We start from the raw sequence: 27398 nt of genomic DNA on the forward strand, positions 1-27398 counted from the left end.
GTTTTATATAGTATTGTATTATAAAATAAATTTCCTTTGCTTTATATATTGTGAAAATATATAATGACCATTTTATAATAATTGTTTATCGTGAGAGCCGTTTAACCTTAAAAATCAAAATAAAAGTGACTACAGCGCGAATTCCAGTATTTATAAACTAAATATTAAAATGGTGGAGTTATCTTACATTTTTATTCAAAACATATATATATTCTGTTCAAGTACTCCGTTAAACAACTAAAAGAATCACCTAATTCTATTAATTACATTAAGTTTGAGGTATTATCATTAGAAAACAACTTTTGAATTCTGTTATATATACATTAACGGAACTTTAATAAGATTTTAGCCGCCATCATTATCAGACAATTATCTCCAATATAATTTAAACTCAATTGAATACATAAGAATGGAAAACGATATAACTCTAGTGGAGTCTTCTCCTATTCCAATTATGAAATGTTCTACAATAAAGGGTTCATTCAAGAGTCCATTTCGTAACCGTATAACAAAGGTTCAAAATAAAGACATATATAATACAAAACCAGCTACCACTGTATACCCGTCTGCTTTCAATGATAAGCAGTCATCTGGACAACAACGTGTGTTGTACAATGACCTTACGAGACAGATCAAGGTCTATCAAAAAGAGATATCAAATTTATCTCAGGCGATAAACATCATGAAGAAGTATGACAAGGAATTAAAGATAGAAGAACTTATTATCAAATGGCGTAACGTCTGTCAAGGGGCGATGTCTTACTTGTTCAACGCAACTTTGTTTAAAGTTGACAAGTTGGGCGGCTACGAAGAATTTATAAAAAAAGAGATTGACGCAGAAAAAGCTAAACTTGAGTATCAATTAGATGATAGTGTAGAGGAAGATATATCTGGCATTTTGGAGTCTGATGAATTCCAAGCATTACCCCTTGACGATCAAGAGGAATGTAAGCTTAAATTCGAAGAAAAGAGAGATGAAATGGAAAGGGTGAAGCAGAAAGCTTTAAAAATTCTGGATGATAAATTAGCACTAGCCCAAGGTAAAGAAATCACTATAGAAGAATTATCAAAACGTTTAAAGGTTGATCATAATTTAGTTTATTCCTCTGCTGATATGTAGTCTGGGAATCAAAAGTGATGTTTCCTTCCTAAATTGTATTTTATTTTATTTGTCTATTTTGTTTTTTATATTTCAATTTTCCAAGGAAAAAAATAATTAAAGCTGGGATTAAGTATAAGGAAATTTCAAATATTACCATAAGACATTTTTTAACAAAGTCAAAGAAACCCTATTCAGTAATTAGTATATATAACAAGACGTCAAAGGTAAGGTTATTTTAATATTTTTTGTTTTGATATATCAAATTAGTGATGAGTTCTGATCCATTAAAACACTCTGTTAACCAATACCTGGAGGAGCTTCCACAGCCTGTCCAAACAAGGCTTTACGAATCACCAGCAACATGTCTTGCTATCTATAGATTACTACCAGAGTTAGCAAAATATTTCATGATGTCAATGGTATTTAATGAGAATTTTATCCTGTTGCGTGATCTTGATAGATGGGTGAAACCTAATGGGAAAGTACAATTCCAAGAGGCCATCAAGTCATTGAAATCTTTGCATCTGATCATGCCAAAGAAGAATGAAAAGGGTGCATTGATGATAGGTCTCAATCCAACTTTTAGAGAAAGTTTCAAGAATGCATTAACAGGTGGTAAAGTCCACAATTCTTTTGGTATTGTCATAGAAGATAACAGTATTTCGATGGATATTCTAAACGAGTATTCGTCATCGAAATGGGAGACAATTCTTCATTTTATGGTCGGTACACCTATATCTACAATTCCTTCTGCAAATGTTTTGAACTTATTGAAGAGTAGTAGGTTAATGGAAGAAACAGAAACTACAGCAGAATTCAAGATCACAAATGAAGGTTTCCAATTCCTGCTACAAGAGGCCAATGCTCAAATATGGACATTATTGTTGCAATACTTAAAGATGGCCGAAAGTTTTCAAATGGACCCTGTCGATATTTTAAATTTTATTTTCATGTTAGGTTCGTTGGAAGTTGGGAAGGCATACAGTACAACTGGATTAAGTGATACTCAAAAGAACATGTTAAAGGATATGAGGGATTACGGGCTAATATTCCAAAAGAACTCAGAGGCAGCTGTGTTTTATCCTACAAATCTTTCCATTGTACTTACTTCAGATAATAAAAATGCTATTAGGAGTGCATCTGGTGCATTGGATAGTGTTGTTCAGAAAAATAAAGAAGGAACAGGAAATATGGATACAAGCGGCACACTGAATAATGACGATCAAATTGGACTGCAAGGTCAACAAACACCAGAAGGTGCATTAATTGTGGAAACAAATTTCAAACTATATTCATACTCTAATTCTCCTTTACAAATAGCTATCTTGAGTTTATTTCTACATTTAAAAACGAGATTCGCCAACATGGTTACTGGGCAGATAACAAGAGAGTCAATTAGGACAGCTCTAACTAATGGTATCACTGCAGAGCAAATCATCGCATATTTAGAAACACATGCCCACCCGCAGATGAGGAGATTTGCGGAAGAAACTTTATTAAAAAAGTTAGAACTTGACCCTAACAGTAAGGACACTTTACAAATTCTACCGCCAACAGTTGTAGATCAAATCAGATTATGGCAACTAGAACTGGACAGAGTCATATGTTACGATGGATCTCTATATTCTGATTTTGAAACTAGTACAGAGTATAATTTACTATCAAAATATGCGCAAGACATTGGTGTATTGTTATGGAGAGATGATAAAAAGAGAAAGTTCTTTGTTTCTAAAGAAGGTAATTCCCAAGTTCTGGATTACGCTAAAAGGAAATTAAATAATAAATAACTTACACTATCTAAAGATTATTTAGTTAATCACAATAAAAATATTGCATTTCAAACCTCAGTTACATTTACTAAAATAGTCAAATATAAAATTAAAAAAAAATCATTCGACCGTATTATGGTGGCAATTTTTGTTGTCAAAAGTTCATAAGGAATTGACATTAAAAAATTGCGCAAGCCCGGAATCGAACCGGGGGCCCAACGATGGCAACGTTGGATTTTACCACTAAACCACTTGCGCTTAAATTTTATGTTTTGGGGAATAGTATTTATATACAAGATCAAAATAGATAATAGTCAACAATATAATAGTCAACTATTGATAAGAGTCAAACTAAACAGAGATGACAGGTGGGATTGAGGAAATAAATGTCGGAAATATATTATAAGAGGGATAATGACCAAGGTTATGATCTGTTGCTAGATTCATCCCGCAATGATCTAACGATAGATTAATCCCGCAACAACTTACTAATAGATTACTTACGCCACCGTCGAGTGAGTTTATAATCACAACAACGAAAAATCCAATATATATAAATGGAACAATATTTCATTTATGAATATAATTGTTTCCATAATTTACTTTATATATTTTTATATAAGATATAAAAAATCAGACGACTATAAGTTGATTTTATAATATAATAAAATTTGTTCAGTTAAATAGAAGATGTCTAATATTCAATTTTACCATCAATAAAAATATTTTGTTGAAATGTAGCGGTAGCACTAAAAAGGCTAACATTAGCTCAACCTATCTGAAGGAGAAGGTAGCTAATATAAGTAGAATTTAGAGTGGGCTGCACTGCCGTACATAGAATAACACATGGTATATACTGCATAATGTAGTATTCGTTCCCCCTACATTGGGTTTATTGGAGCTACATTGTCCAACGTTACCATTCACAAAAGATGAGCAGTTTAACAACAGTAACTCTGTTTAACACAATGTTTAAATTGTAAACTATGTTTTAAATAGGAGAAAATTGCGTAATGGTTCAACATAAATTGGTAAAAGACGTTGATCCAAATAGAATACGAATTGAGGATGTTTGGCATTTATAAATTGTACTTGTATAATTATTATTCGTTGTTTTGTATTTCACAAACTAGTATACAGGTTAAGAACTGAAACTTGTAAAGTAGAGTTAGATCTCGATTCTTTCATTGTTAATTTTTAATGAAAGAGGTTTAGTAGCAGAGTGAGTGTAATTATTTCACGTAGTAAGGCAAATATTATTTGTTATTCATAACGGATTATGAGGTAACAAGAGATCTCAAACGCATTACGAAGCACGTTACAGTATGGAGCAAAATATTTAGCATTACGAAACAAAGCAGGTCAAATTAGGAAATAAAACATATTTTGAATCCCAATTAAAAAATAAATTTTCAATCCCTAGCTCACTTGAGATTAAAACAAAATATATGGATATAAAACATTCTGAACTTGTATTTTAAGTTAGAATCTTTTTACTCTATTAAGATTAGAACTCAAGTTGCGCCTACATATCTCTTCCTAACGCTACATATAATGAACGAATCAAGCTCTAACTCTACTCTCTCTGCTTCATCTTAAATTTTTTATATAATTCTGTAAGTGGTATCTTATTATCATATGGCATTTATAGAAAGAATGGATTCTAACTTAAAATGTAAGTTAAGATGTCTCATATTTATATATGATTTCATATTTATCTTTTATTATATCAATTTTCGTCAATCTCATGATGGATTGACCTCTTTAACTGCTTTTTATCAGTAATATTTTACAATAATCCAGTAATCTAAAACTACAATAAATATAATTCATTACTGAGATATTGTATTGCTTTTATATGCTTGTAGACCAAAATAGTACCAACGCTTTTAGCAGTAAACGTTACAATTTGAGAAAGACTAAATAATGAGGGTTAGCATCTACCAGAAAGCAATTCCAGTTATATAAATTAGTCGTATATCTCATAGGGTTAAATAATGTCTAAATTACAGGTCCATCTATTCTACACTATATGTCAAAGTGTCCTTGTATGTGTTTTTCAAAATTTACACGTAGTTTTGGTTTCTTTACCAATTGCTGGACTAGTCTCGCCATTCTTAGGTGCGGAAGTTTACAGTGGTGAAAGAAAAATAACACGAATTACAGTGAAGGTTGAAAGTTGAAAAAAATAGATCAAAATAGAATAAATGAAAATATATGGTAACGTTTAGAACAACCTTAGACGTTATCAATTGGCACCTATATCCCCACAAATTTCTAGATCTGTACTGACGACAAGAACAACTTACTCAATTTACATATTGGATTGAAGCTCAATTATAAGGCATCTATACATACAGACATTGAATTACAGGGATAAGTGTGTGTTCTAACAATATATCACTATTTTAAAGACGCAAACAACTGAAATTAATACAAGGATATACCTGTAAAGAAATGCCTTCAAGTCGTGTAGCTGCTGTTGATCCAGTAACCATCGTGATTAAAGAATGCATTAATTTATCAACCGCTATACGAAAATATACTAAATATTCATCCCAATCTGGAGTGGCTGCTTTACTAAGTGGTGGGAGTGAAGTATTCAGTAACCAGGATGATTCCCTCGCCAGTACATTCAATAACTTGTCAATGAACAAGAATAATGACCCTTTTTTGTCTGGATTTATACAACTTCGTCTGATGCTGAATAAACTTGACACTCTTCATAATATAGACTCTTTAACGTTACTACAACCATTTTTATTGATTATCAGTACTAGTTCTATCTCGGGTTATATTACATCATTAGCTTTAGATTCGTTACAAAGGTTTTTCACACTTAATATCGTGAATGCTGAATCTAAAAATTACGTGGCAGCCTATAGAGAAGCTGTAAACTCATTAACACATTGTAGATTCGAGGGGTCCCAACAAACTTCTGATGATTCGGTACTTCTAAAGGTTGTCATGCTATTGAATTCTATTATTAGTTCCCCCAATGGATCATGTATATCAGATTCTATTATGTATGATGTCGTTCAAACCATTATGTCCCTTGCATGTAATAAAAGAAGAACTGAGGTATTAAGAAAAGCAGCTGAAGCAACTATGATATCTATTACAGCAAATATATTTGCAAAATTAGAAGACATTGAATTCGAAAGTGTTACCCAAAAATATATCAACGATGAAAGTTATTCGAAGAATAATTTAATGGACGATACAATTGGCACTACTGAAAACGATATTGAATCTACCAAATCTATGGCTTCAGAAGTATCGGCCACTGAAGAAACTATGAATGATAATAAAATTGAAGGTACTGCAGAAAACATTGAGGAGATAAAAATTGAAGAATTCGAAGTGAAGGAACCGAAAGTACTAGACATATTAGACCCAGATTATGGTTTGCCTGTTGTCAAACAATATTTAAATCTTCTGCTGTCTCTAATTGTTCCAGAAAATCAAGCAAAACATACAAACTCTACCAGAATATTTGGATTGCAACTTATAAATACCGCAGTAGAAATATCTGGTGACAAGTTTCCAAAAAACCCACGTTTGTTCAGTTTAATATCTGATCCAATTTTCAAGTGTGTTCTGTTTATTATTCAAAATACCAACAAATTATCTCTTCTGCAACCTGCATTGCAATTGTTTACCAGTTTAGTTATTATATTGGGTGATCATTTGCCAATGCAAATTGAGTTAACATTAACTCGTATTTTCACAATGTTACTAGGAAATCAAACTAAAGATACTTCCAAAAGTGATGGAGAATTGGAAAGAATTATCCCATCTGCAGTAAAAGAATTACTTATTGAACAAATTTCAATCTTGTGGACAAGGTCACCTTCTTTTTTCACTTCTACATTTATTAAATTTGATTGTAACTTGGATAGAGCAGATGTTTCTTTGAACTTTTTAAGAGCGCTATCCAAATTATCATTACCGGAATCTGCAATCTCCACGACAGAAAGTGTGCCACCTATTTGTCTCGAAGGGTTGGTATCTTTGATTGATGATATGCATGACCATATGCAATCAGTGAGTAAACAGGATTATATAAACAAAACTGTTACCGAGAATGACATTTTGAAACAAAGAGAGCGTAAGACAGAGTTTATAAAATGTTCAAAGGCATTTAATGAGAAAGCAAAAATAGGTATTCCACTTTTGATCGAAAAGGGGTTTATCAAGTCAGACTCTGATAAAGATATTGCTTCATTTTTGTTTGAAAATAACAGTTTGATTAATAAGAAAACGATTGGTCTATTATTATGTGATCCAAAGAAAACTTCACTACTACAAAAATTTATTAACTTATTTGATTTTAGAGACTTACGTGTAGATGAAGCTATCAGGATTTTGCTAACAAAGTTTAGATTACCTGGTGAATCCCAACAGATTGAGAGAATTGTTGAGGCATTTTCTAAAGGATATGTTACAAGTCAAAAGTATGATCCTTCAAAGTTAATTGAAGTACCGGACAAAAAGAAGAGCAATGACGATGACAAAGAACAAGTTGAGCAAGAAAATGAGGAGGAGGAAATTGAAGACCTTGCTTCTGTTCAACCTGATGCTGATTCTGTGTTTGTTCTAAGTTATTCCATTATCATGCTAAATACCGATTTACATAACCCACAAGTTAAGGAACATATGTCCTTTGCTGATTATTCTGGTAATTTAAAGGGATGTTGTAATGAAAAAGATTTCCCTAAATGGTATTTGGACAGAATATATATCTCCATTAGAGACAAAGAAATTGTTATGCCTGAAGAACATCACGGTAACGAGAAATGGTTTGAGGATGCATGGAATAATTTGATTTCTGCTACGGCAGTCATGACTGAAGGTCAAATTATCAACAAAAATCCAATCGATGAGTTGAATGATATTGAATTGTTACGTTTCGATAGAGTTATCTTCAAACATATTGGTGCTAATATTGTCAACACATTTTTCAAGATTTATCTAGTAGCTTCCGATGATCACATCACAAGCCGTATGCTAACAAGTTTGGATAAGTGTGCATATATTGCCTCCTTTTTCAATTTCAAAAAGCTATACAACGATATTCTAAACTCAATTGCTAAGATAACGTCATTAGTTGGGAATACAAATTTGAGTCCAAGCTCAAAGGATAGTGATACCGATGATAAATCCAATGAAGATATTAAATACGAGACCAACGACTCTAGTAATATTGAAAACTCTTACTTGGATGTTGATAGTATCCCCGTAGTTGAAATTACCGATCAAGAAACTGGTAAGAAGATTCCTGTAAGCAACCATGCCGTGAAGTTAGGTAGATCATTTAAAGCACAATTATGTACCATTATATTCTTTAGAATTGTTTCTCACACTAAGGATTCCGAAATAATATCTCCAGAATTATGGGATAGCATTATTAAGATATTATTGAATTTATTTGAAAACTTGTTAATTTCACCGGATATTTTCCCTGATTTACAACAACAATTAGTTATTGGTAATTTACCAAAACCACTCTCTGAAATTTCAATAACAAAGCATCATGAAAATAGAGGTTTGTTCTCCACTTTTGCTTCATATTTGAAAGGTGATGAAGAGCCTACTGATGATGAAATAAATGCGTCGATAAAGGCGGTTGAATGTATTCAGTCAAGTAATGTTGCTGGTTCAATCTTTGGAAACGAAAATTTATTACAACCGACTTTAATCAAGACTCTGATCGGAGCCATTAAACCGCAAAAGACAGCTGAAAATGGAAGATATTTTGAAGCAGAAATGTTATTTTTAACCGAATTATCCATTGCATTGATATTATTCTGTAAAGATGAAAAGAAATCCGGTGTTATTATGTTAAACAAGTTATTTGAATTCTCAAAGACTAGTGGAATTACGAAGAGAACCGTTCGTAGATCAGTTACTTATAAATTATTGTTGATATCTGTCATTGAAGGTCAAGAAGAGAAATTGAATATATTGATCAATGATGAACTATTAGGTAAAAATGAAATTTACACTAGAAAATACTTTACAACCGAACAAGGTCAAGAATTATTAAGAAGATTATTAGAATTAACTGAGATTCCAAACTATAGTGCGTACGTTTTGAAAAATGAAGGTTTTTGGAAAGTTTTAAGAATGGTTGCTGCCATGGCTGAGAACACTAGTTTAATTTACAAATTTTTGAAGGAGAAGATAATAAATACGGATGCTCATATGAACAACGATAATTTCATGTTGGTTTTAGGTTTATTAGATGAAATATCTTCGATTGGAGCCGTTGGATCCAGGTGGGAACAAGAGTATAGTCAATCTACTAAATCTGGACATAAGATCAATAGTGATAATCCATACCAGGAAGTTGTTGAATTATCATTAAAGTCTATAAATACCACTGCCCATTTGGTTGAAAAACATACACTAACACATAATGAAGTGATTGCAATTGTTCAAGCATTAGCACATCAATGTATCAATCCATGTGAACAAATCCGTACGTATGCTTTGAGTTCATTACAAGTTGCATTAACCGAAAACATTGAGTTACCTATTGGTGGTATCACCAAAGTAGAAGAATTATTGGATAATGGTCTATTGACTTTATTAAAAACGAGCACGATAGATGAGAATAAGAAAACTGAGGACAAGAATATATCGCATAATATCCCAGTAAAACAAATCCTGGAGGTAGTATCTGCAGTATACTTGTATTATTTAAGGAAAGGTACAGTAACCAGTGAGACGTACATGAAAGTATTGAATGTTTACAATGAATATCTTGAGATAGATGGGGTTGAAGCTCAATTACAAAAGATGATTTTAGATAAGAAAAACATTGAGAAAGAGCTTGGGTTAGGTAGTAGGACTCAATCGCCGGCACCACAAGTATCTGATGAGCCATCGAGTGAGAAACAAGAACATGTATAATAAATAGAGATAGATCATATATTAATGAATATAATAATTGAAAAAAATAATCGGACTGCATATCTATATGTAGTGAACGACTTCGATTTTTAAGTGACTCTTCCCTTCGGAGATCGCCGAGATTGAAAAAAAAAACTTCGAAATTTTATCGATGGCCATCTCTGCTTCTCATATATAAGGGAGGTTCCAAATAACAAATCATTATCCTAGAAGATAAACCAATCAAAATATATAATTTTATATTTCTCAAAGTGGCCAAAAAGCAATATTGCTACCCCTATACCAATACCAGTAATAATGTCTACTCTATCTTATAGTGCCAGAGCTGCTGCTCATACCAGTCCCGTTGCCTCAAAGCTTCTAAGGATTATGGAAGAGAAACAAACAAACCTATGTGCTTCATTAGATGTACGTACTACCGCTGAATTACTAAGTATTGTAGAACAAGTTGGTGCAAACATTTGTCTATTGAAGACACATGTTGATATTCTAGAAGATTTTACAATGGAAGGAACTGTGAAGCCATTAAAGGCACTTGCCGCTAAATATAATTTTCTAATCTTTGAAGATAGAAAATTCGCAGATATTGGTAACACGGTCAAATTACAATATTCTAGTGGTGTTTATAAAATTGTTGAATGGGCTGATATCACAAATGCACATGGTGTCACCGGTTCAGGTATTGTACGTGGATTAAAGGAAGCTGCCCAGGAGAATACTCAGGAACCTCGTGGGTTACTAATGTTGGCAGAATTATCTTCAAAGGGCTCTTTAGCACATGGTGAGTATACTCGTGGAACAGTAGAGATCGCTAAGAGTGACAAAGAGTTTGTCATTGGATTTATTGCACAAAGAGACATGGGTGGTCGTGAAGAAGGTTACGATTGGTTGATCATGACTCCCGGTGTCGGTCTAGACGATACAGGTGATGCATTAGGCCAACAGTATAGAACAGTAAATGATGTAGTGTCTACTGGTTCCGATATTATCATTGTTGGTAGAGGTCTATTCGGTAAAGGCAGAGATCCAGCAGCCGAGAGTCAACGTTACAAGAAAGCTGGTTGGGATGCATATTTGAAGAGATTACAATAAGATTTAGAACTTATATATATATATATATGTAAAAAATACATCATTATGAATGCTTTTTGAATGCGAAAAGCACATGACTTTTAATAAGTGTGCTTTGTGTTTTTGTTTGCTTGTTCAGCCTAATTAACGAAACTTTCGCACGTTGAAATTTCTTCATTTCGGACGGGGAAAAAAGGAAGTTTGAATCAATTATTGCCATTATAAAAAGGTTCATTAACTTATTAAAAGTACAACTTAATACTAAGAGAGGAACCCTAAGCTGGAAACAAAGGGAACCTAACAAACAAACTACAGACAAAATGGATGCATTAAATGCTAAAGAACAACAAGACTTCCAAAAGTTGGTGGAACAAAAGCAAATGAAGGATTTCATGCGTCTTTATTCATCCTTGGTAGAAAGATGTTTCGACGATTGTGTTAACGATTTTACATCTTCAAAACTAACTGGCAAAGAACAAACCTGCATTCTAAAGTGTTCTGAAAAGTTCCTGAAGCACAGTGAACGTGTTGGTCAACGTTTCCAAGAACAAAATGCTGCGATGAGCCAAGGTCTTGGCCGTTAGAGAGTGTATCGTATATTTTTTTTTGACAGATACGCATTTTCATACTCGCCCAAGGTACCCTTTCTCACATAACAACATGTAAATATATATATACATAGTAAAACCACATCTAATAAAATATTAAAATAATATTAATAAAAATAAAATTAAAAATAACGAAATTAGATATTAATCTCTTTTGTAGAAAGGTATTAAAGCAAAGAACAACAACAGTAATCGGTATCGGGTTCATAGCAAAATGGGGCTGCCGTAACTTGTGACCAAGCCACGTGACCACGCTCTCGCTATGTCCTACGATTGCACTGAACAGACCACACAAACCACTCTAAGTGAATTTGCGCGTCAAATGAACTCACCGCTACCGTTCCCATCAGTGCGGTGTAAGGGTGTGCGAAACACACCCACACCCCGCACTGCGTATATTGCTGATAGTAGCAGCCATACACCACACCCAAGTTACACTCGTATGTGGTGCACCCTTAACTGTTACGGTTCCCCGCTTAAAACAGACCCTCAGGGGCAAGATCGGGCGCAAATTCTTTCCCGTTTCAGAGAAAGAAGAAAGAATTTGCGGGCCAACAAATTTTTTGGTTATAAATTTGCGCGTTCACAAAGTTCCACCGAATTTCCCACCTGCTGAAATAGTAAATTTGTTACTGAAAATTGTCTTTAGAAGACGATTTTCCTTGTGTAAGCAGGTCTTGTTCGTAGGAGCTGCGTTGTTCTTAAATAGCGCTCTTTGTTACTTAAAACAGTAAAGAGAGAAGTATTTTGGCAGCGTTCGAACTCTGATGAAGACAAATTTTTCTCTCCATCAGAGCTAAACGGGCTAATAATTTCAAGTAATTTTCAATATTTTATCCTGTTTTGTTACACATTTCTCTACATACTTTACTGGTACTACAGTTTACTTGGTGTCTTGTTTTGCCATGCAAATGATACACTCGCACCCTTTCCATGCTCAATGATTACATTCAATAACGTAACAACATTGTTTTCACGGGATTGTATAATTGCCTCTTGGAACTTCTTCTTTAGATCGATTAAATCTGTAACCATGTACCCTTGAGCGCCTAACCCTTTAGCCAATTGGTCATAACGACACCTTTCACTTAATTTTGTTGAACTGTTCGGGTTATTACCATGATAGATCCCTGAATTATTCATTACCACTATGACACAACCTAGACCTAATCTTACTAATGTTTCAATTTCCATTCCGGAAAACCCAAACGCAGAATCACCTTGGATCAATACAGTATCCAAATGTGGGAAACTGAGTCTGGATGCAATTGTATATCCAAGACCAACCCCCATTGTAGCGGTGGTACCACAATCTAATCGTCTTAATGGGAATGAAGTCGGGAATGATACACGGGCTTTATCCATGGTATTAGCTCCTTCCATCACTAATATAGTCCTTGAATCCTCTCTCACCTCTCTTAGAGTACGATAAACAGTATGATAGTTTAATTCATTTTGTTCATTCGACGTATGTTCTTGTATTTGCATTCTCTTATGGTTTTGTTGAATCTTTAATTCCATCTCTTCTGGTAACTTTGGATGTATGAACCCATTAGGTGATAACCTATCTAATGTATGACCTAATTGTTGAACCGTTAAATCAATATCCCCTAATAGCGATAGATGAGCATTTGAAGTATTATTTACCCCAAGAGTTCCTACATCATTATCGCATTGAATAAATTTAACTGTTGATTTCCATTTAGGTGGTTGTCCAAAATGTAAAATCCAATTGATTCTTGCTCCAAGCACTAAGACAATATCTGCCTCCTCTAATGCTAAGGATCTAGCACTAGATACATTCATCGGATGAGAATCAGGAAGAATCCCTTTAGCCATTGGAGTTGGTAAGAATGGGAAATTATATTTATTTATAAATGTCTTTATCGAATCCGCATGATGAACACAACCTTTCCCAATAACAATTAATATATTCTGACTCTTAGTATCAACTCCATCGGTAATTAATTGAGCCACTTGATCAACAATCTGTGGATTGGGGCAGGATTTAATAGGTTGAGGTGGTCTAATCTGTGGTGAAATAGTTGAATTTACTTTCACACCACTTTCAATAAGATCCCCTGGGAAATCAATATAGGAAACACCTTGTGGAGATTGTATAGCATAATTAAATGCATTGTAAGTGACAAAATCCATATTATGATGATTCAATTTACCTTTAAATTTAACATATTCTCCTAACAAAGAAATTTGATCTAATTCTTGGAAAGTTCCTTGGTATTGATGTTCACCGTTATCGTTACTACCTGCAATGATAACTAATGGCCATTTATTATTCATAGAATTGTATACCCCAGCCAATGCATGGATTAGTCCGGGACCACCTACGACTAGTAAAACTGAAGGTTTATTGTTTAAGTAACCATAAGCAGATGCAGCATATGAAGCGGCTTGTTCGTTTCTACACGAAATAAAGTGAATACCTTCATCAATAAGATCATTGGCAAAGGTTACGATGGGGATTCCAACTAAACCAAATACTGTATCGACGTTGTAAGCCTTTAATAGGCGAGCAAATTTCTTTGCATATGGAATTGCTTCTTGTGAGTTCATTGTTTGAGTATGTACAATATAGTAGATGATTGTTGTAATGAATCCTAAAACTTAGAAACTATAATTGATATACTTATCCCTCCAATTTTATGTATCTATATATATATACTTGAAAAATCGGGCTTTTCTAAGGAGAAACAGAAAATTACTAACCGATTTTTGAAAAATATCAAAATATTCGGGCCGAATTTAAAACACATACAACATACAACATACTATAACACATCCAAGGATTCTTGTTCACCTACATCTAGATGTTTAGTCTCTTGGATCTTTGCAATCTGGCAACGCAATGCCATCACTGGGTCAGGTATAAAGTCTCTAAAAGTTAGTTGTTTACTGCAACCTGTCTGTGGACAATCACGATGATTTTCTTTTGAAAAATAACTCTTAAGCCCAGTCTCGTCAAATACATGGCTACATTTTTTCGATATTAATGGCTTCTCATACATTCTACAAGTGATTGGACATGTTAACTCTATAATCCCACCGTCTATCATTAAATCGTCTTCGTCATCATTATCATCTGGAAGCACGCACCTTGGATTCTCCCATATCTGTGGTAAGATTCGTAGTATTTTATTTGTGTCAGAAATACGTGAAGTTGGTAAATGTCGCGTTTGAGATTTTATCTCTTCTGATCTTTCCATCTTCAAAACATCTAAGAAATCCGGTGCTTCCAAAGTCTTATCAACGTATTCATCCCATGTCTCTAATGTAACTTCTTTACACTTTTCTGATTCGGTAGTATATTGTTTCTTTGCAATTTCCAGATTCAATGCCATCGTGCTGTATTCCGTCTCTTGTTTCTCCAGTGCAGCTGCACATTCGGCTAGGGACTCCAGCAATGGAGCAAGTTCCTTTAACTCCTGGACACTTTCCAGACATTGATCCATTGTGTTTCTCAATTCTTGACCACATTCTGTAAACAAACGCGACTGTTCAGTGGCCCTTATACGTTGTAGATCTTTCAACGCATTATTATTCAACGGCAGTTGGTCGGGGATAAGCTTCGACATATTATTGATACGCGCATATGTATATTTAAATGGCAGTCCTCTACTTGCTTGAACCAGACTACTATTATATTATATATACGAGTTGTTGTGGTTAGTTTGTTGTTACTTTACGTGTTTTTACTAATTTTCAGCGATGAGAAAAATCACTCCAAAAAGTTCAAAAAATTCTCGCTTTTTTGTTGAATTTCAACATCTATCAAGTTATTTCTTTAATAAAACATATAGACAGATATGTATAGACATAGGCATGACCTTTTAAAGATAAACAAAGCAAAACTCAAACAGGGTAATGGTTAGAATGGTAGACCCTATAGTCAAGGAGCTTATCGTGTTACAAATAATATACGCGCTCTTACTTCCGAAGATCAAGCAGGATCCTCATAATCACAACAATAGCCATCATGATCAACATAATAGTTCAGATAATGATACACATGGACATCGAATGGAGCAGAACGCAGCAGGGGTGGATAGTATTGTAATTAGTGGTAATATCAAATTGTCTCTCGTGAAACTGACTAATGAGATCCAAAATAATGTGCTGGTGAATGAAATCATGGCTGTGAGTAATCCGACTAATAAATTAAATATTCATGATGTATTAAAGACAGTGAATGATTTGTTTCCGTTACAACGGATTGTAATATCTGATGGACAATTAAGTTTCCATAATTTGAAGGTGGCAGAATTAAAAATGTTAATAATGGAAAAATATTCACAGTATAGAAATCAACAGATTCAATATATAAAGAAATTGGATTCTGATATATTACAGGAATTGGATAAAGTCACAAACACACCTGTTACTACAAACACTACTACGGTGAATACCTCAGGCAGCACACATGAGAATAAGAAGCAACGTACATCGAGTGTTCCGTTAGATACACACACTACTACACATGCAAAAGTTCAATCTCCTGTTGCTAATAAAAGTAGAACAGGTACACCTGAGGGCTCTATCACAATGCGTAACGTTGATCCAAAACGTGAAAAGTTGTTGCAATTGTATAGAGACACTGTATTAAACAAATTACAATCCAAGAACAAAATCCTAGATAAATTATACAAATGTCTAGATAATAATGGAAGTACCAATAATAGCGATAGTGCAAACACTAGTAGACTTGCAGTACGCGAATTACTCAATTTGGAGAAGATCAAGGCTACCACTCCTGTGAGTGTCAACCATTTACAATTGATCTTACAAAAGTCTGTCAGTGATGGGATCATGGGTACCCCAACAGGTAGCACTACGTGGACTATCGCCCGCCAAATGCAAACTGAACTTGACGACACCGTCCAATTCATGCGTCGCGCACTAGAATGATTTAAAAGCTATCTTTATTATAAGTTATTCAAGATAAGAGAGCCCAAAGGCACCATGAGCACTAGTTGTACCTTGGTTACAAATGGAGTCTACAACATAGTAATAATACTAATGATTGGCTCCAGAATATCGCTTGCCACGACACACAAAACTTATCTGTAAACGGCAAAAAATAAACAAAACGAATTATTTCCTCCGTGAAGGGAAAGAAAATCGAATCAGATCAAATCGAATAATAAGGGGAAACAAACAACAAACAAATAAGCAAACGAACAAGCAAATAAACAAACCAGTTGTAAGATCTGACAATTATTATAAGTGTTTCTGTATATTTGTACATCTTTGTTTGTTGTTTTACTGAAAAACTTTTAAGTACTGGTAGGAAAAAAGAAATACGCAATAAGCACTTCTATTTGTGAGAAATACACAACAACAATAACAACAAAAAGCCGCAACAATCAATATGTCATTGGAATCAAGTCCCTTGAAGGAGAGTGTCGTTGATATGTCCGATATGATTACTGCACCTGCAGGAAGAAGTCTTAGAAAGGTTGGAAAAAAGACCAAGAAATATTCATTCAGTCGTTGGAAAAAAATGGAATTATTGGATCTTTGTGAAAAGTTGAAATTGGATGATATTTCTACTTCTGCTACCAAAACTGTTGTAATTGATCTAGTTGAACGTTATTTGGCTTCATTGGCACACCCATTAGACACAGAAATTGAATTCCCTGAATTGAAGGATTATTTTGATTCCGTACAACCAGCTAGCGATGAAGAACATGTTGCACCAATTGTAGTTGAAAAAGAAAATAATAATGACGCAACAAACTATAATACATTAAATTTTAAAGAGAATGAAATATCCGGTAACGATGATGAAACACCATTTAAATTTAATTTACAAGAAAGATTTTGTGATATTGTCGAATCTACAAAGATTTTAAATGAAAATGTACAAGATTTCTTCTCAAGTTTAATTACAATTACTATTATTTTCCAAATTATTGAAGCATTATTATTAATTCAAGATTTTTTCCAAAATGATCGTAACAACGATTATAATTTAATTGTATTATTACTTGTATGGGCTATAACATATGTTGGTGTACCAATGTTGTTCGCTTATTATTTCAATTTTATCCGTTATGATCTAATGATTGAAATTGATCCAATGATGATGAATATTACTAAAGGGTTGTTATTCTTATTATTACAACATAGTCACATTAACACTACATCGACAAATCATATTATTGATAACTTCTCTGATGGTGTTTCTTCCTTCAAACATTCTAAAATTTGCGGATGTTTCCTAATGAAGTACCTTGGTGTTATGAGCTCTATTTTAGGTAATATTCCATTTATCTTTGCAATTGTCGGCTCATTGATCACATTATACGTATTGTGATGATAATAAAAAGAACTACCTCTTTTAATTTTTGTTTGTTTCAATCACTTCACAATCTGAAGACATACAAAACCACAAATCTCTCTTCTTTTTTTTACTTGTATATGTCTCTATTTGGTCTATCCGATGAAACAAATCGGACAGGATTTGTATTATATTTTCCTTTCTTTTATTTCTTTCTGTTTATCTTTTTTTATCAGCTAACTATGGGTATATTACATTTCAGGAATTCTGTTTTTCTTTTACTACTTTATCTATATTATAGTCCCTGTATACTTTTTTTCTTTTATGTGTGTATACATTTACTTAATTTGTATTATTATTAATTTCCTTAATTACTTAATTACTTTATTATTTCAGTATTCTGCATCTCAATTCAAAGTTTCATCTATTTTGTATTTTTATTTTGGGGGAAGGAGAAGCGAAATGAAAAAATGAAAAATGAAAAATGAAAAAAAATTGGTAAAAGTTGGAAGTGCTACTGGAACAACATCTTCTTATATTCAAAGAAACGAACAATTCATATTCATAAACTGTTGCTGTTTAAAAGTATTTACCTATTTACATAGACATATGTACACCAAGACAGACGGCACTTCCAAAAGAAAGAAAAGAACCAACAATGTCTGATCATTCTCAATTCACAGGATATTCAGTTCAATTAGAACTCAGAGACGGGAAACTTATTCAAGGTAAAATCGTTAAAGCTAACAGTAAGGGGCTTACATTGAGTGACGTGACGTTTGGAGATGGTGGTACTTCGCAGGCATTTAAAGTCAGATCCTCCAGACTTAAGGATTTGAAAGTATTAGGTGTTCCTCAACAACTGCAACCACTGCAACTAAACCGTAGCAGTAATAATAATAGTAATAATAGTAGCACTAGTGCGAATAATGATGATAATAATAATAATAACAATAATAGTGGTAATGGTAATAGGGGTGGTGCAAGACAACAGGAAGGGATGGATTGGCAAGATGATGATGTGGGAAGGATCAAGAATGGTGCAGATTTTGATTTCCAATCAAATTTGACTCTTTTCAATAAGAAGGATGTCTTTGCACAATTGAAACGTGAGGATGAAGTGGATCCAGAGAAACGTTTGGTTTCGTTCAATAAGAAGGGCAGTCCTGATACTACTACGAATAGTGGAACTTCGTTTGGTCGTGGCCAAGGTAATTATGAATATGATGAAATGGTGATCCCTAATGCCAAAGAAGATTCGTGGAATAAAGTGGGTACTGAATTTAACAAACAAAAACAATCTTCAAAGCATCAACATAATAATAATAATAATAATAATAATAGTAATAATAATAACGATGATGATGATGACGATGATGTAGAAGATTTTGAGTCTGCTACTGATGAGGAAGAGGATGAAATAAGTAGTGGTGCTAATAGCAACAGAAAGAGAAGTAATATTGCTACAAACAACGAAGAGGATGATACAGAAGATGACGATATAGTAGATGAGGAGGAGGAAGACAGTGAATATTATCCAATTACAAAATCCATCAATATTACACATTTGTTACATTCTGCAGTAGATGATGAGGGGAATTCTACTGAACAAACTGCTAATAAAGCCCAATTATTATCTCAAATAGAACAAATGTTAATAAATAATGCTTCAAATTCTTCAAGATCTGGTTCCGTATCAAATGGTTTACCAACATTGAAAAATAGTAAGACTGGACAATTGATTCCAATGGCATCTCCAGTGGAATTATTAGAGATCGAACGTTTAACAAACGAGACATTTGGTATTACCACTGGTACAATGAATGAAATATTCGGTAATAATGCATCTTATTTGGTTAAACAAACTTTGGGAGGACCAACTAGACTTACAGTAAAGAACACAAACCCAGAACCATTAATTGTAGTACTTGTTTCTGATATGAATAGATCTGGTATTAAAGCTATTGCATTGTCCCGTTATCTATGCCAATTGAAACAAGTACGTGTTGTATTAATGTTTTCATGTCCATTGAACGATATCCAGGATAAATATGTATTGAACAAGATTGAAATCTTTAAGAATAGTGGAGGTAAACTTGTCAATTCTTTAAAGAATTTGAATGCGTTATTAGCTAAATTGAATAGTCCCGTTGAATTAATCATCGATGCTATGCAAGGGTTTGATTCTAATTTAAGTGATTTTACTTTATCAAGAGGTTCTCATCAAAAGATTTTAGAGATTGTGAATTGGTGTAATGAAACCAAACGTAATAAGAACGTAAAGATTTGGTCCATTGATTTACCATCTGGTTATGATTCCAGTTCGGGTCTACAAAACTTTGATGTGTGTATTAATAAAGTTGATAAGATCCTCTGTTCTTACTCATGGCCACTTTCTTGTTTGAAGTTCATGGATAAGGTGTTGTTGGACAATGGCAAGACATCATCTTTACAAAATGGTGCAAGTAGCAGTAGTCGTAACGGCGCAGTTGATAGTGTTATAGTCACAGTAGACTGCGGTATCCCTACAAACGTATATTCGCAAAAGAACTCATTAAGAAAGTTCAGTGCGGTTGATACCTTTGTCAGTTCAGGTGTTCTGGGTCTAACTATGTAGGACTACATTTTGTCAACGTATGTATGTATGTATGTATGTATTTATTTCTTTGTGATAATCATGCAATTCCAACCATAAGTATTACTGTCGAATAACGTAAAGTAAAATATATAAACTAGAAAACTGGCTTCAAATTGTACAAATAGATATAGCAATATATAGTTAGCCTACGAAATCGGTATTATTCTTGCTGTGGTGTGGTTTGCGAATAAAGACTTCTGTCACCGAGAGGGTAACACTATCCGTTCACAGTGATAATCCCTTCACTCTAAAATCGATTTTTGCAGCTTTTCTTTGTTAAGCGAGCGATAAATATTGCTGCAAAGCAAAAGCAAAAGCAGCGCGAGGTTAGAGAAACTGAAAGGGAATTCTGAGTTTTTACAAATTAGGGTGAGATAGAGAGATAGAGGGATGTTACAGGTTTTATTTTGAATTACGGGAGACTCATTGCAAGGTTGACATATTTTGTAAGAGATTGTGATTAATCGATATAGTGGGTGTGTTTGTCTCATCTTATTTAATATTTTAAGTAAAGAGGTTATATCTAAAGAACGATATTTATATTGTTAGTTGTGATATTTATTTTTTCTCATTTTTTAGTTTTGATTTTGTTCCCTATAAAAGAACTGTCAACAAGTAAACACACATTTATCACCAAATAGATAGCAAAGATATATCTATATAAAAAATAACGATAGGACATTGGGGATAGTTACTTAGAGGTTTCTTTGTTTTAATTTTTTTTTTTAATATCGAGATTACGAAAGTTATACGCCAAACTTATATTACTAGTTATTTACGGTGAAGAATCGATTTCTTTTTTTGTTTGTTTGTTTGAAATAATAATAATAATATAGTTATGGGTGCATGTTGTAGTTGTATGAGGGATACTTCCTCAGCAGGTTCTGCTAATGGCGGTTCTGCAAATGGTATGAATCCTCAAGATGACACTTCTATTTTACCGATTGCTGATAATGAAAGAGAAGCAGTTACATCTTTATTAGGTTACTTAGAAGATAAAGATAATTTAGATTTCTATTCTGGTGGTCCATTAAAAGCATTAACGACTTTAGTATATTCTGATAATTTGAATTTACAAAGAAGTGCAGCTCTAGCTTTTGCAGAAATTACAGAAAAATATGTTAAACCTGTATCAAGGGATGTATTAGAACCAATATTAATCCTGTTACAAAGTAATGACCCTCAGATTCAAATAGCTGCATGTGCAGCATTAGGGAACCTTGCAGTGAATAATGATAATAAGTTATTGATAGTGGAAATGGGTGGTCTTGAACCCTTGATTCATGAAATGATGGGTAATAATGTAGAGGTTCAATGTAATGCAGTCGGTTGTATTACAAATTTGGCAACTCGTGATGATAATAAACATAAGATTGCTACATCGGGTGCATTGGTTCCATTAACAAGATTAGCAAAATCAAAACATATTAGAGTTCAAAGAAACGCTACAGGTGCTTTGCTAAATATGACCCATTCTCATGAAAATAGAAAAGAATTGGTTAATGCAGGGGCTGTTCCTGTCCTAGTATCATTATTATCATCTGCTGATCCGGATGTGCAATACTATTGTACTACAGCTTTATCTAATATTGCTGTTGATGAAGAAAATAGAGAAAAATTATCACAAACTGAACCTCGTTTGGTCTCCAAATTGGTAGCTTTGATGGATTCAACTTCTTCTCGCGTAAAATGTCAAGCTACTTTGGCTCTTAGAAATTTGGCTTCTGATCCAAGTTATCAATTAGAAATTGTAAGAGCTGGTGGTTTACCTCATTTGGTGAAATTGATTCAAAGTGATTCTATTCCTTTGATTTTGGCTAGTGTCGCTTGTATTAGAAATATATCTATTCATCCATTAAATGAAGGGTTGATTGTAGATGCTGGATTCCTAAAACCACTTGTGAAACTTTTGGATTATAGAGACTCTGAAGAGATTCAATGCCATGCTGTATCTACTTTAAGAAACTTGGCAGCTTCTTCTGAAAAGAACAGAAAAGAATTCTTCGAAAGTGGTGCCATTGAAAAATGTAAAGAACTGGCATTGAGTTCTCCAATAAGTGTTCAAAGTGAAATCTCCGCATGTTTTGCTATCTTAGCTTTAGCGGATGTCTCCAAATTAGATCTATTAAATGCAAATATCTTGGACGCATTGATTCCTATGACATTTTCTCAAAATCAAGAAGTATCTGGTAACTCTGCCGCTGCATTGGCTAATCTATGTTCAAGAATCAATAACTATAACAAGATTATTGACTACTGGAATGAACCAAAAGGTGGTATACGTGATTTCTTATCTAGATTTTTGAAGAGTGATTATGCTACGTTTGAGCATATCGCATTATGGACAATTTTACAATTATTGGAAAGTCATAACGTTAAAGTTGTTGATTTGGTGAAGAATGATGAACAACTGATATCTGGTGTGAAGAGAATGGCAGAAATAACTTCTGAGAGAGTCCAGAAATCAGGAATTAATGTTAATGGTAACGAGGATAACAGTAATAATAATAATAATAATAATAATTCTACAGGGCAACATGGTGACAACGATTCGCGGAATTCAGAACCTGCTGAAGATGCAAGTCTGGAGCTATACAACATAACGCAACAGATCTTGGAATTCCTAAAATAATAATAAAAAACATTAAAAGGGAGTATTATTCCCCAGTTTTTCTATCCCTTTTGCTGGACTCGACTGTTATCTGAAAGGTAATGCACATACTTAAAAGGAAAAAATATAAAAAAATATAAAAATAAAAATAAAAATAATAGTGGGAACAGTTTAGATCTGTCTCCTAAGGCACATGTGATATATAGATATACATATACATAGATATTGGCTTATCTCTATGTTTATATACTAATCAATAAAAAATAATTTAATAATTTAATACGAACATTAAAATATTTTTGGGCTGGTGATTTCGAAATTCAACTTTCTAATGTATAATGTTGGGCTTATCTATCGAATTTATAATTTCTATTCTTGTGGAGTTTACTAAATTCTTGAAGTCTAGTTTCAGTAGAGGTTTTGTTTTAGCTATTTATTTTATATGGAGTTTCCGAAAGACTAAGAGTCTAATCTTATATTCCACCTAAAATCTTGAGCTTAAGTCAGTCTATTAACAACGTGGATATTTGAATGCAGACCGTAAAATTGGTTCAAACTCCACACTCTATAATCTGAGGAATTAATAATAAGTATACTGTCAGTGTCGTACCCTTACATGGCTCTGATGTCACGAAAAGTAAAATATTACCTGCCTCCTATTCGATATACAGAATTTAATATAGTAATATCGTTTGAATCTTTCGTGATTTATGATAGGGATATGACGAACTTGCTGATTAAGTATGAAGCAATATATATATGAAGTTGTTTGAGTTGTATTTTATTATTATTCGTTTTAGAAGCAGTTTAAAGGTATTTTTGAAGTCATCGTATATTAGCTTAATTGGTTTGGTTTTTATGGAACCCAATTCTGGGGAATTAGAGGATTTTTGAAGTCAATCCAGTTATAAAGATATCATTTATAACTGGATTGATATTGGAAATTGCAATGGCTGCACTTCAAGTGGTAAGTCCTTATTTTATACTAGTTCATTTTGTTTTACCTGGAGTGATACAATACTTCGATGATAATTTACAGCATAAATAGTCTTGCATATTCCTACTAAAAAAAGATAAACCTCCGCAAATATTTACAAAAGGAATATTCAGGTGAATTAATAATCCCAAAGTTGCCATCTAGGGACAGTATTGTTGGAAATATATTATAAGGATAATAATGACCAAGGTTTATAGAATAACCGCACGAAACCAACTGCTCCACAATATCTATTAATAGATAATTATGAAACGTAAACGTAAGTTTGATATCGAGAATATACGATTAGTATTCGAGTTGAAATTATACATAATTATAGATATTCAAATGTATAATCTTGTGGTTTATTTTATTTTATATTATATAAAGTAAGTCTATATAAGGAAGATTGTATATATATAAAGTTAGAATATGTGGTCCTTTTATACTTTTGGAAAAGGAAAACAGTCTACCAAATATTGATAGTATTCTTACTAAACATTCTTGAAACATGTTCTAGACATTTATGAAACAAATAGTAATACTTACTTACTAATCATTCTTAAAGAATGTTCTTGTTGAATATGTAGCGGCAGCACTAAAAAGGCTAACATTAGCTTAACCTATCTGAAGGTGAAGGTAGCTAATATAAGTAGAATTTGGAGTGTGCCGCACTGCCGTATATATAATAACACATGATATATACTGCATAATGTAGTATTCATTCCCCCTACATTGGGTTTATTGGAGCTACATAGTCCAACGTTACTATGCACAAAAGATGAGCAGTTTAACAACAGCAACTCTGTTTAACAGTTCTAGAGTCATATTGAACAGTTAGTAATAATTTCTTACTAAACATAAAATTGTAATAACTAAGTATTGCTACTTTCTATATTGTAACAGAGTAAATGCCTAAACAACAAGTGGTAGGAGATCCAAAAAAGATTTAAATTTAAAATTGTACGTTAAGCATGTATATTATTTTTTTAATTTTTTTCATAAATTTTAGGGTTGTATAGTGTAGTGGTTATCACTGTCGGTTTTGATCCGACCAACCCCGGTTCGAGTCCGGGTACGACCTAAATTTTTCTCTCCAGATATAGAGAGAAGTGTCATTTTTTTTTTGACCTTGTGACTAGTTATAACCATAAGTATTGCATATTGATGATAACTTCAGTATTGCTGTATTTAATATTAAAGTGTTTCTACTTTTATGATTCCAGATGAAAATAACATAAAAGAACGGTCAATATCACAAAAAGAAAAAAGAAAAGATTAAAAGTATTTCCTAGAGTTTATACCTTGTGTTATTTGTATACTACTTAAATGTTATATAATTGAATATGGGAAATGACAGAAAATATATGGGAACAAGATATTTTATCTTACTGAAACAGACATAATAGAGTTAGATCTTGATTCGTTCATTATTTGTAGTGTTAGGTAGTGACAGAAATTATGTGGAATCAAGATATATAAGATATCCCAATAAGAACTAAACATTTTATTAGGTAATAGTCGTTTAGGCCATAATCGTTTAGAAAGCAATTTCATTACTTATCAATCGTTTAACCAACAATCGTTTAGGTAATCAGTTTACTACTTAACAATCGTTTAGGTAACAAGAAGAAACGAAACTTCGATAAAATAAATAATATATAAAGACAGAGAATTCTGAACTTACATTCTAAGTTAGATTCTGTTCGTTCTATAAATTATATACAATACAAAAAACAATGACTTACAAATAGAAGAGAAATATAACAAGTATATTTTACCTACCTAACATTAAAACTTAAGCTACACCATTCACCTCTATACCTAACACCTTTAATAATGAACGAATATAAGTCTAACCACAGTATGTCTGCTTCAGCTCAAGATCATTGCGGGATGAATCTATCAATAGATCATAACCTTGGTCATTATCCCTCTTATAATATATTTCCGACATAAACTCACTCAACGGTGGCGTAAGTAATATATTAGTAAATTGTTGAGGGATAAACCTAGCATCAGATCATAACCTTGGTCATTATCATTCTTATAATATATTTGAGCTGAAGCAGACATACTGTGGTTAGACTTATATTCGTTCATTATTAAAGGTGTTAGGTATAGAGGTGAATGGTGTAGCTTAAGTTTTAATGTTAGGTAGGTAAAATATACTTGTTATATTTCTCTTCTATTTGTAAGTCATTGTTTTTTGTATTGTATATAATTTATAGAACGAACAGAATCTAACTTAGAATGTAAGTTCAGAATTCTCTGTCTTTATATATTATTTATTTTATCGAAGTTTCGTTTCTTCTTGTTACCTAAACGATTGTTAAGTAGTAAACTGATTACCTAAACGATTGTTGGTTAAACGATTGATAAGTAATGAAATTGCTTTCTAAACGATTATGGCCTAAACGACTATTACCTAATAAAATGTTTAGTTCTTATTAGGACATTTTAGATATCTTGATTCCACATAATTTCTGTCAGATCTAACGATAGGTTCATCCCGCAACGACTTAATAATAGATTACTTACGCCACTGTCGAGTGCGTTTATAATCACGACAATGATAATCCAACATATATAAATGGAACAACATTTATGAATATAATTGTTTCCATAATTTACCTTATATATTTTTATATATGATATAAAACCTTCAGACGACCATAAGTTGATTTTTTCTGATAATAAAATTTGTTCAGTTAAATAGAAGATGTCTAATATTCAATTTTCCCATCAATTCCCCCTGCATTTCAACATTAACAGCTTTTACATAAATTGCAAAGGGGGAAAAGAAATAATTTGATAAATATATGTAGTTAAATTTAGTAAATATTTTTTAATTAAATAAGCCTTGTTGGCGCAATCGGTAGCGCGTGTGACTCTTAATCACAAGGTTAGGGGTTCGAGCCCCCTACAGGGCTTTTATTTTTTCGTTCAGAAAATGATTTATATATTATTGGTTTTATTTGAAATTAACAACCTTCAAGTTTCTTTTTTTTTATTCTTTAAATTCTAAGCCAATGTGTGTGAGACTGTTATATCTTAATATATCTTTATCTATATCTAAAAAAAAGTATAACAGCATACAAATATATAGGTAGACAAGTGTTTGTATATTACAGTACGGTACTATTAGTATTCTGGCTATGTAAATTTGTCATTCGAACAAATCAGCTAAACTCTGCGACATCCAATTCCTCAATAACCAAATTTTCTAATGGCTCTTTAATCAACTTTCCAGTTACTGAATCAAATTCCAATTTAGCTGATGTAGTTCCAAATGTATTTTTTTTCAAATCTATCTCCTCTATGATTAGATTCGAATCTGAAGAGTCTTTATTATTTGGCCTCTTCTTTTGAAGAATTTTCTCTATTTGTTTACACCTTGCAATCGC

At 32.9% G+C, this 27398-nt stretch overlaps 11 protein-coding genes and 3 non-coding genes across 14 annotated transcripts; 11 read left to right on the forward strand and 3 right to left on the reverse strand.

Annotated features, from left to right (window-relative positions):
• Nucleotides 1-409: 409 nt before the first annotated feature.
• Nucleotides 410-1120, forward strand: MEI5 (Mei5p; the record flags this gene model as incomplete). The annotated part of the gene is made up of 1 exon (XM_041548862.1): nucleotides 410-1120. One exon carries the CDS (start codon nucleotides 410-412, stop codon nucleotides 1118-1120), a length of 711 nt encoding a protein of 236 aa, XP_041404796.1.
• Nucleotides 1121-1371: 251 nt separating this feature from the next.
• TFB2 (TFIIH/NER complex subunit TFB2) lies at nucleotides 1372-2889 on the forward strand (the record flags this gene model as incomplete). The annotated part of the gene is made up of 1 exon (XM_041548863.1): nucleotides 1372-2889. The coding sequence occupies one exon, from the start codon at nucleotides 1372-1374 to the stop codon at nucleotides 2887-2889; it is 1518 nt and encodes a 505-aa protein (XP_041404797.1).
• A 169-nt stretch (nucleotides 2890-3058) lies between these two features.
• On the reverse strand, nucleotides 3059-3129 carry KABA2_02S03718. The gene has a single exon. It is a non-coding gene; the product is annotated as a tRNA-Gly (tRNA).
• A 2199-nt stretch (nucleotides 3130-5328) lies between these two features.
• GEA2 (Arf family guanine nucleotide exchange factor GEA2) lies at nucleotides 5329-9789 on the forward strand (the record flags this gene model as incomplete). Its single annotated transcript, XM_041548864.1, has 1 exon — nucleotides 5329-9789. The coding sequence occupies one exon, from the start codon at nucleotides 5329-5331 to the stop codon at nucleotides 9787-9789; it is 4461 nt and encodes a 1486-aa protein (XP_041404798.1).
• Nucleotides 9790-10086: 297 nt separating this feature from the next.
• On the forward strand, nucleotides 10087-10881 carry URA3 (orotidine-5'-phosphate decarboxylase; the record flags this gene model as incomplete). The annotated part of the gene is made up of 1 exon (XM_041548865.1): nucleotides 10087-10881. The coding sequence occupies one exon, from the start codon at nucleotides 10087-10089 to the stop codon at nucleotides 10879-10881; it is 795 nt and encodes a 264-aa protein (XP_041404799.1).
• Nucleotides 10882-11180: 299 nt separating this feature from the next.
• Nucleotides 11181-11444, forward strand: TIM9 (protein transporter TIM9; the record flags this gene model as incomplete). The annotated part of the gene is made up of 1 exon (XM_041548866.1): nucleotides 11181-11444. One exon carries the CDS (start codon nucleotides 11181-11183, stop codon nucleotides 11442-11444), a length of 264 nt encoding a protein of 87 aa, XP_041404800.1.
• Nucleotides 11445-12344: 900 nt separating this feature from the next.
• On the reverse strand, nucleotides 12345-14042 carry PXP1 (putative indolepyruvate decarboxylase family protein; the record flags this gene model as incomplete). Its single annotated transcript, XM_041548867.1, has 1 exon — nucleotides 12345-14042. The coding sequence occupies one exon, from the start codon at nucleotides 14040-14042 to the stop codon at nucleotides 12345-12347; it is 1698 nt and encodes a 565-aa protein (XP_041404801.1).
• A 215-nt stretch (nucleotides 14043-14257) lies between these two features.
• Nucleotides 14258-15061, reverse strand: MMS21 (SUMO ligase MMS21; the record flags this gene model as incomplete). Its single annotated transcript, XM_041548868.1, has 1 exon — nucleotides 14258-15061. One exon carries the CDS (start codon nucleotides 15059-15061, stop codon nucleotides 14258-14260), a length of 804 nt encoding a protein of 267 aa, XP_041404802.1.
• A 289-nt stretch (nucleotides 15062-15350) lies between these two features.
• On the forward strand, nucleotides 15351-16391 carry EAF5 (Eaf5p; the record flags this gene model as incomplete). Its single annotated transcript, XM_041548869.1, has 1 exon — nucleotides 15351-16391. One exon carries the CDS (start codon nucleotides 15351-15353, stop codon nucleotides 16389-16391), a length of 1041 nt encoding a protein of 346 aa, XP_041404803.1.
• A 463-nt stretch (nucleotides 16392-16854) lies between these two features.
• GTT3 (Gtt3p) lies at nucleotides 16855-17802 on the forward strand (the record flags this gene model as incomplete). The annotated part of the gene is made up of 1 exon (XM_041548870.1): nucleotides 16855-17802. One exon carries the CDS (start codon nucleotides 16855-16857, stop codon nucleotides 17800-17802), a length of 948 nt encoding a protein of 315 aa, XP_041404804.1.
• Nucleotides 17803-18424: 622 nt separating this feature from the next.
• On the forward strand, nucleotides 18425-20383 carry EDC3 (Edc3p; the record flags this gene model as incomplete). Its single annotated transcript, XM_041548871.1, has 1 exon — nucleotides 18425-20383. The coding sequence occupies one exon, from the start codon at nucleotides 18425-18427 to the stop codon at nucleotides 20381-20383; it is 1959 nt and encodes a 652-aa protein (XP_041404805.1).
• Nucleotides 20384-21242: 859 nt separating this feature from the next.
• On the forward strand, nucleotides 21243-23036 carry VAC8 (protein anchor VAC8; the record flags this gene model as incomplete). Its single annotated transcript, XM_041548872.1, has 1 exon — nucleotides 21243-23036. One exon carries the CDS (start codon nucleotides 21243-21245, stop codon nucleotides 23034-23036), a length of 1794 nt encoding a protein of 597 aa, XP_041404806.1.
• A 1967-nt stretch (nucleotides 23037-25003) lies between these two features.
• Nucleotides 25004-25075, forward strand: KABA2_02S03938. Its single transcript has one exon. It is a non-coding gene; the product is annotated as a tRNA-Gln (tRNA).
• A 1776-nt stretch (nucleotides 25076-26851) lies between these two features.
• On the forward strand, nucleotides 26852-26924 carry KABA2_02S03960. Its single transcript has one exon. It is a non-coding gene; the product is annotated as a tRNA-Lys (tRNA).
• The last annotated feature ends 474 nt before the right edge of the window (nucleotides 26925-27398 follow it).

Source organism: Maudiozyma barnettii (genome assembly GCF_903064755.1).
Source record: "Maudiozyma barnettii strain CLIB 1767 genome assembly, contig: KABA2_02, whole genome shotgun sequence".
Lineage (NCBI taxonomy): Eukaryota > Fungi > Ascomycota > Saccharomycetes > Saccharomycetales > Saccharomycetaceae > Maudiozyma > Maudiozyma barnettii.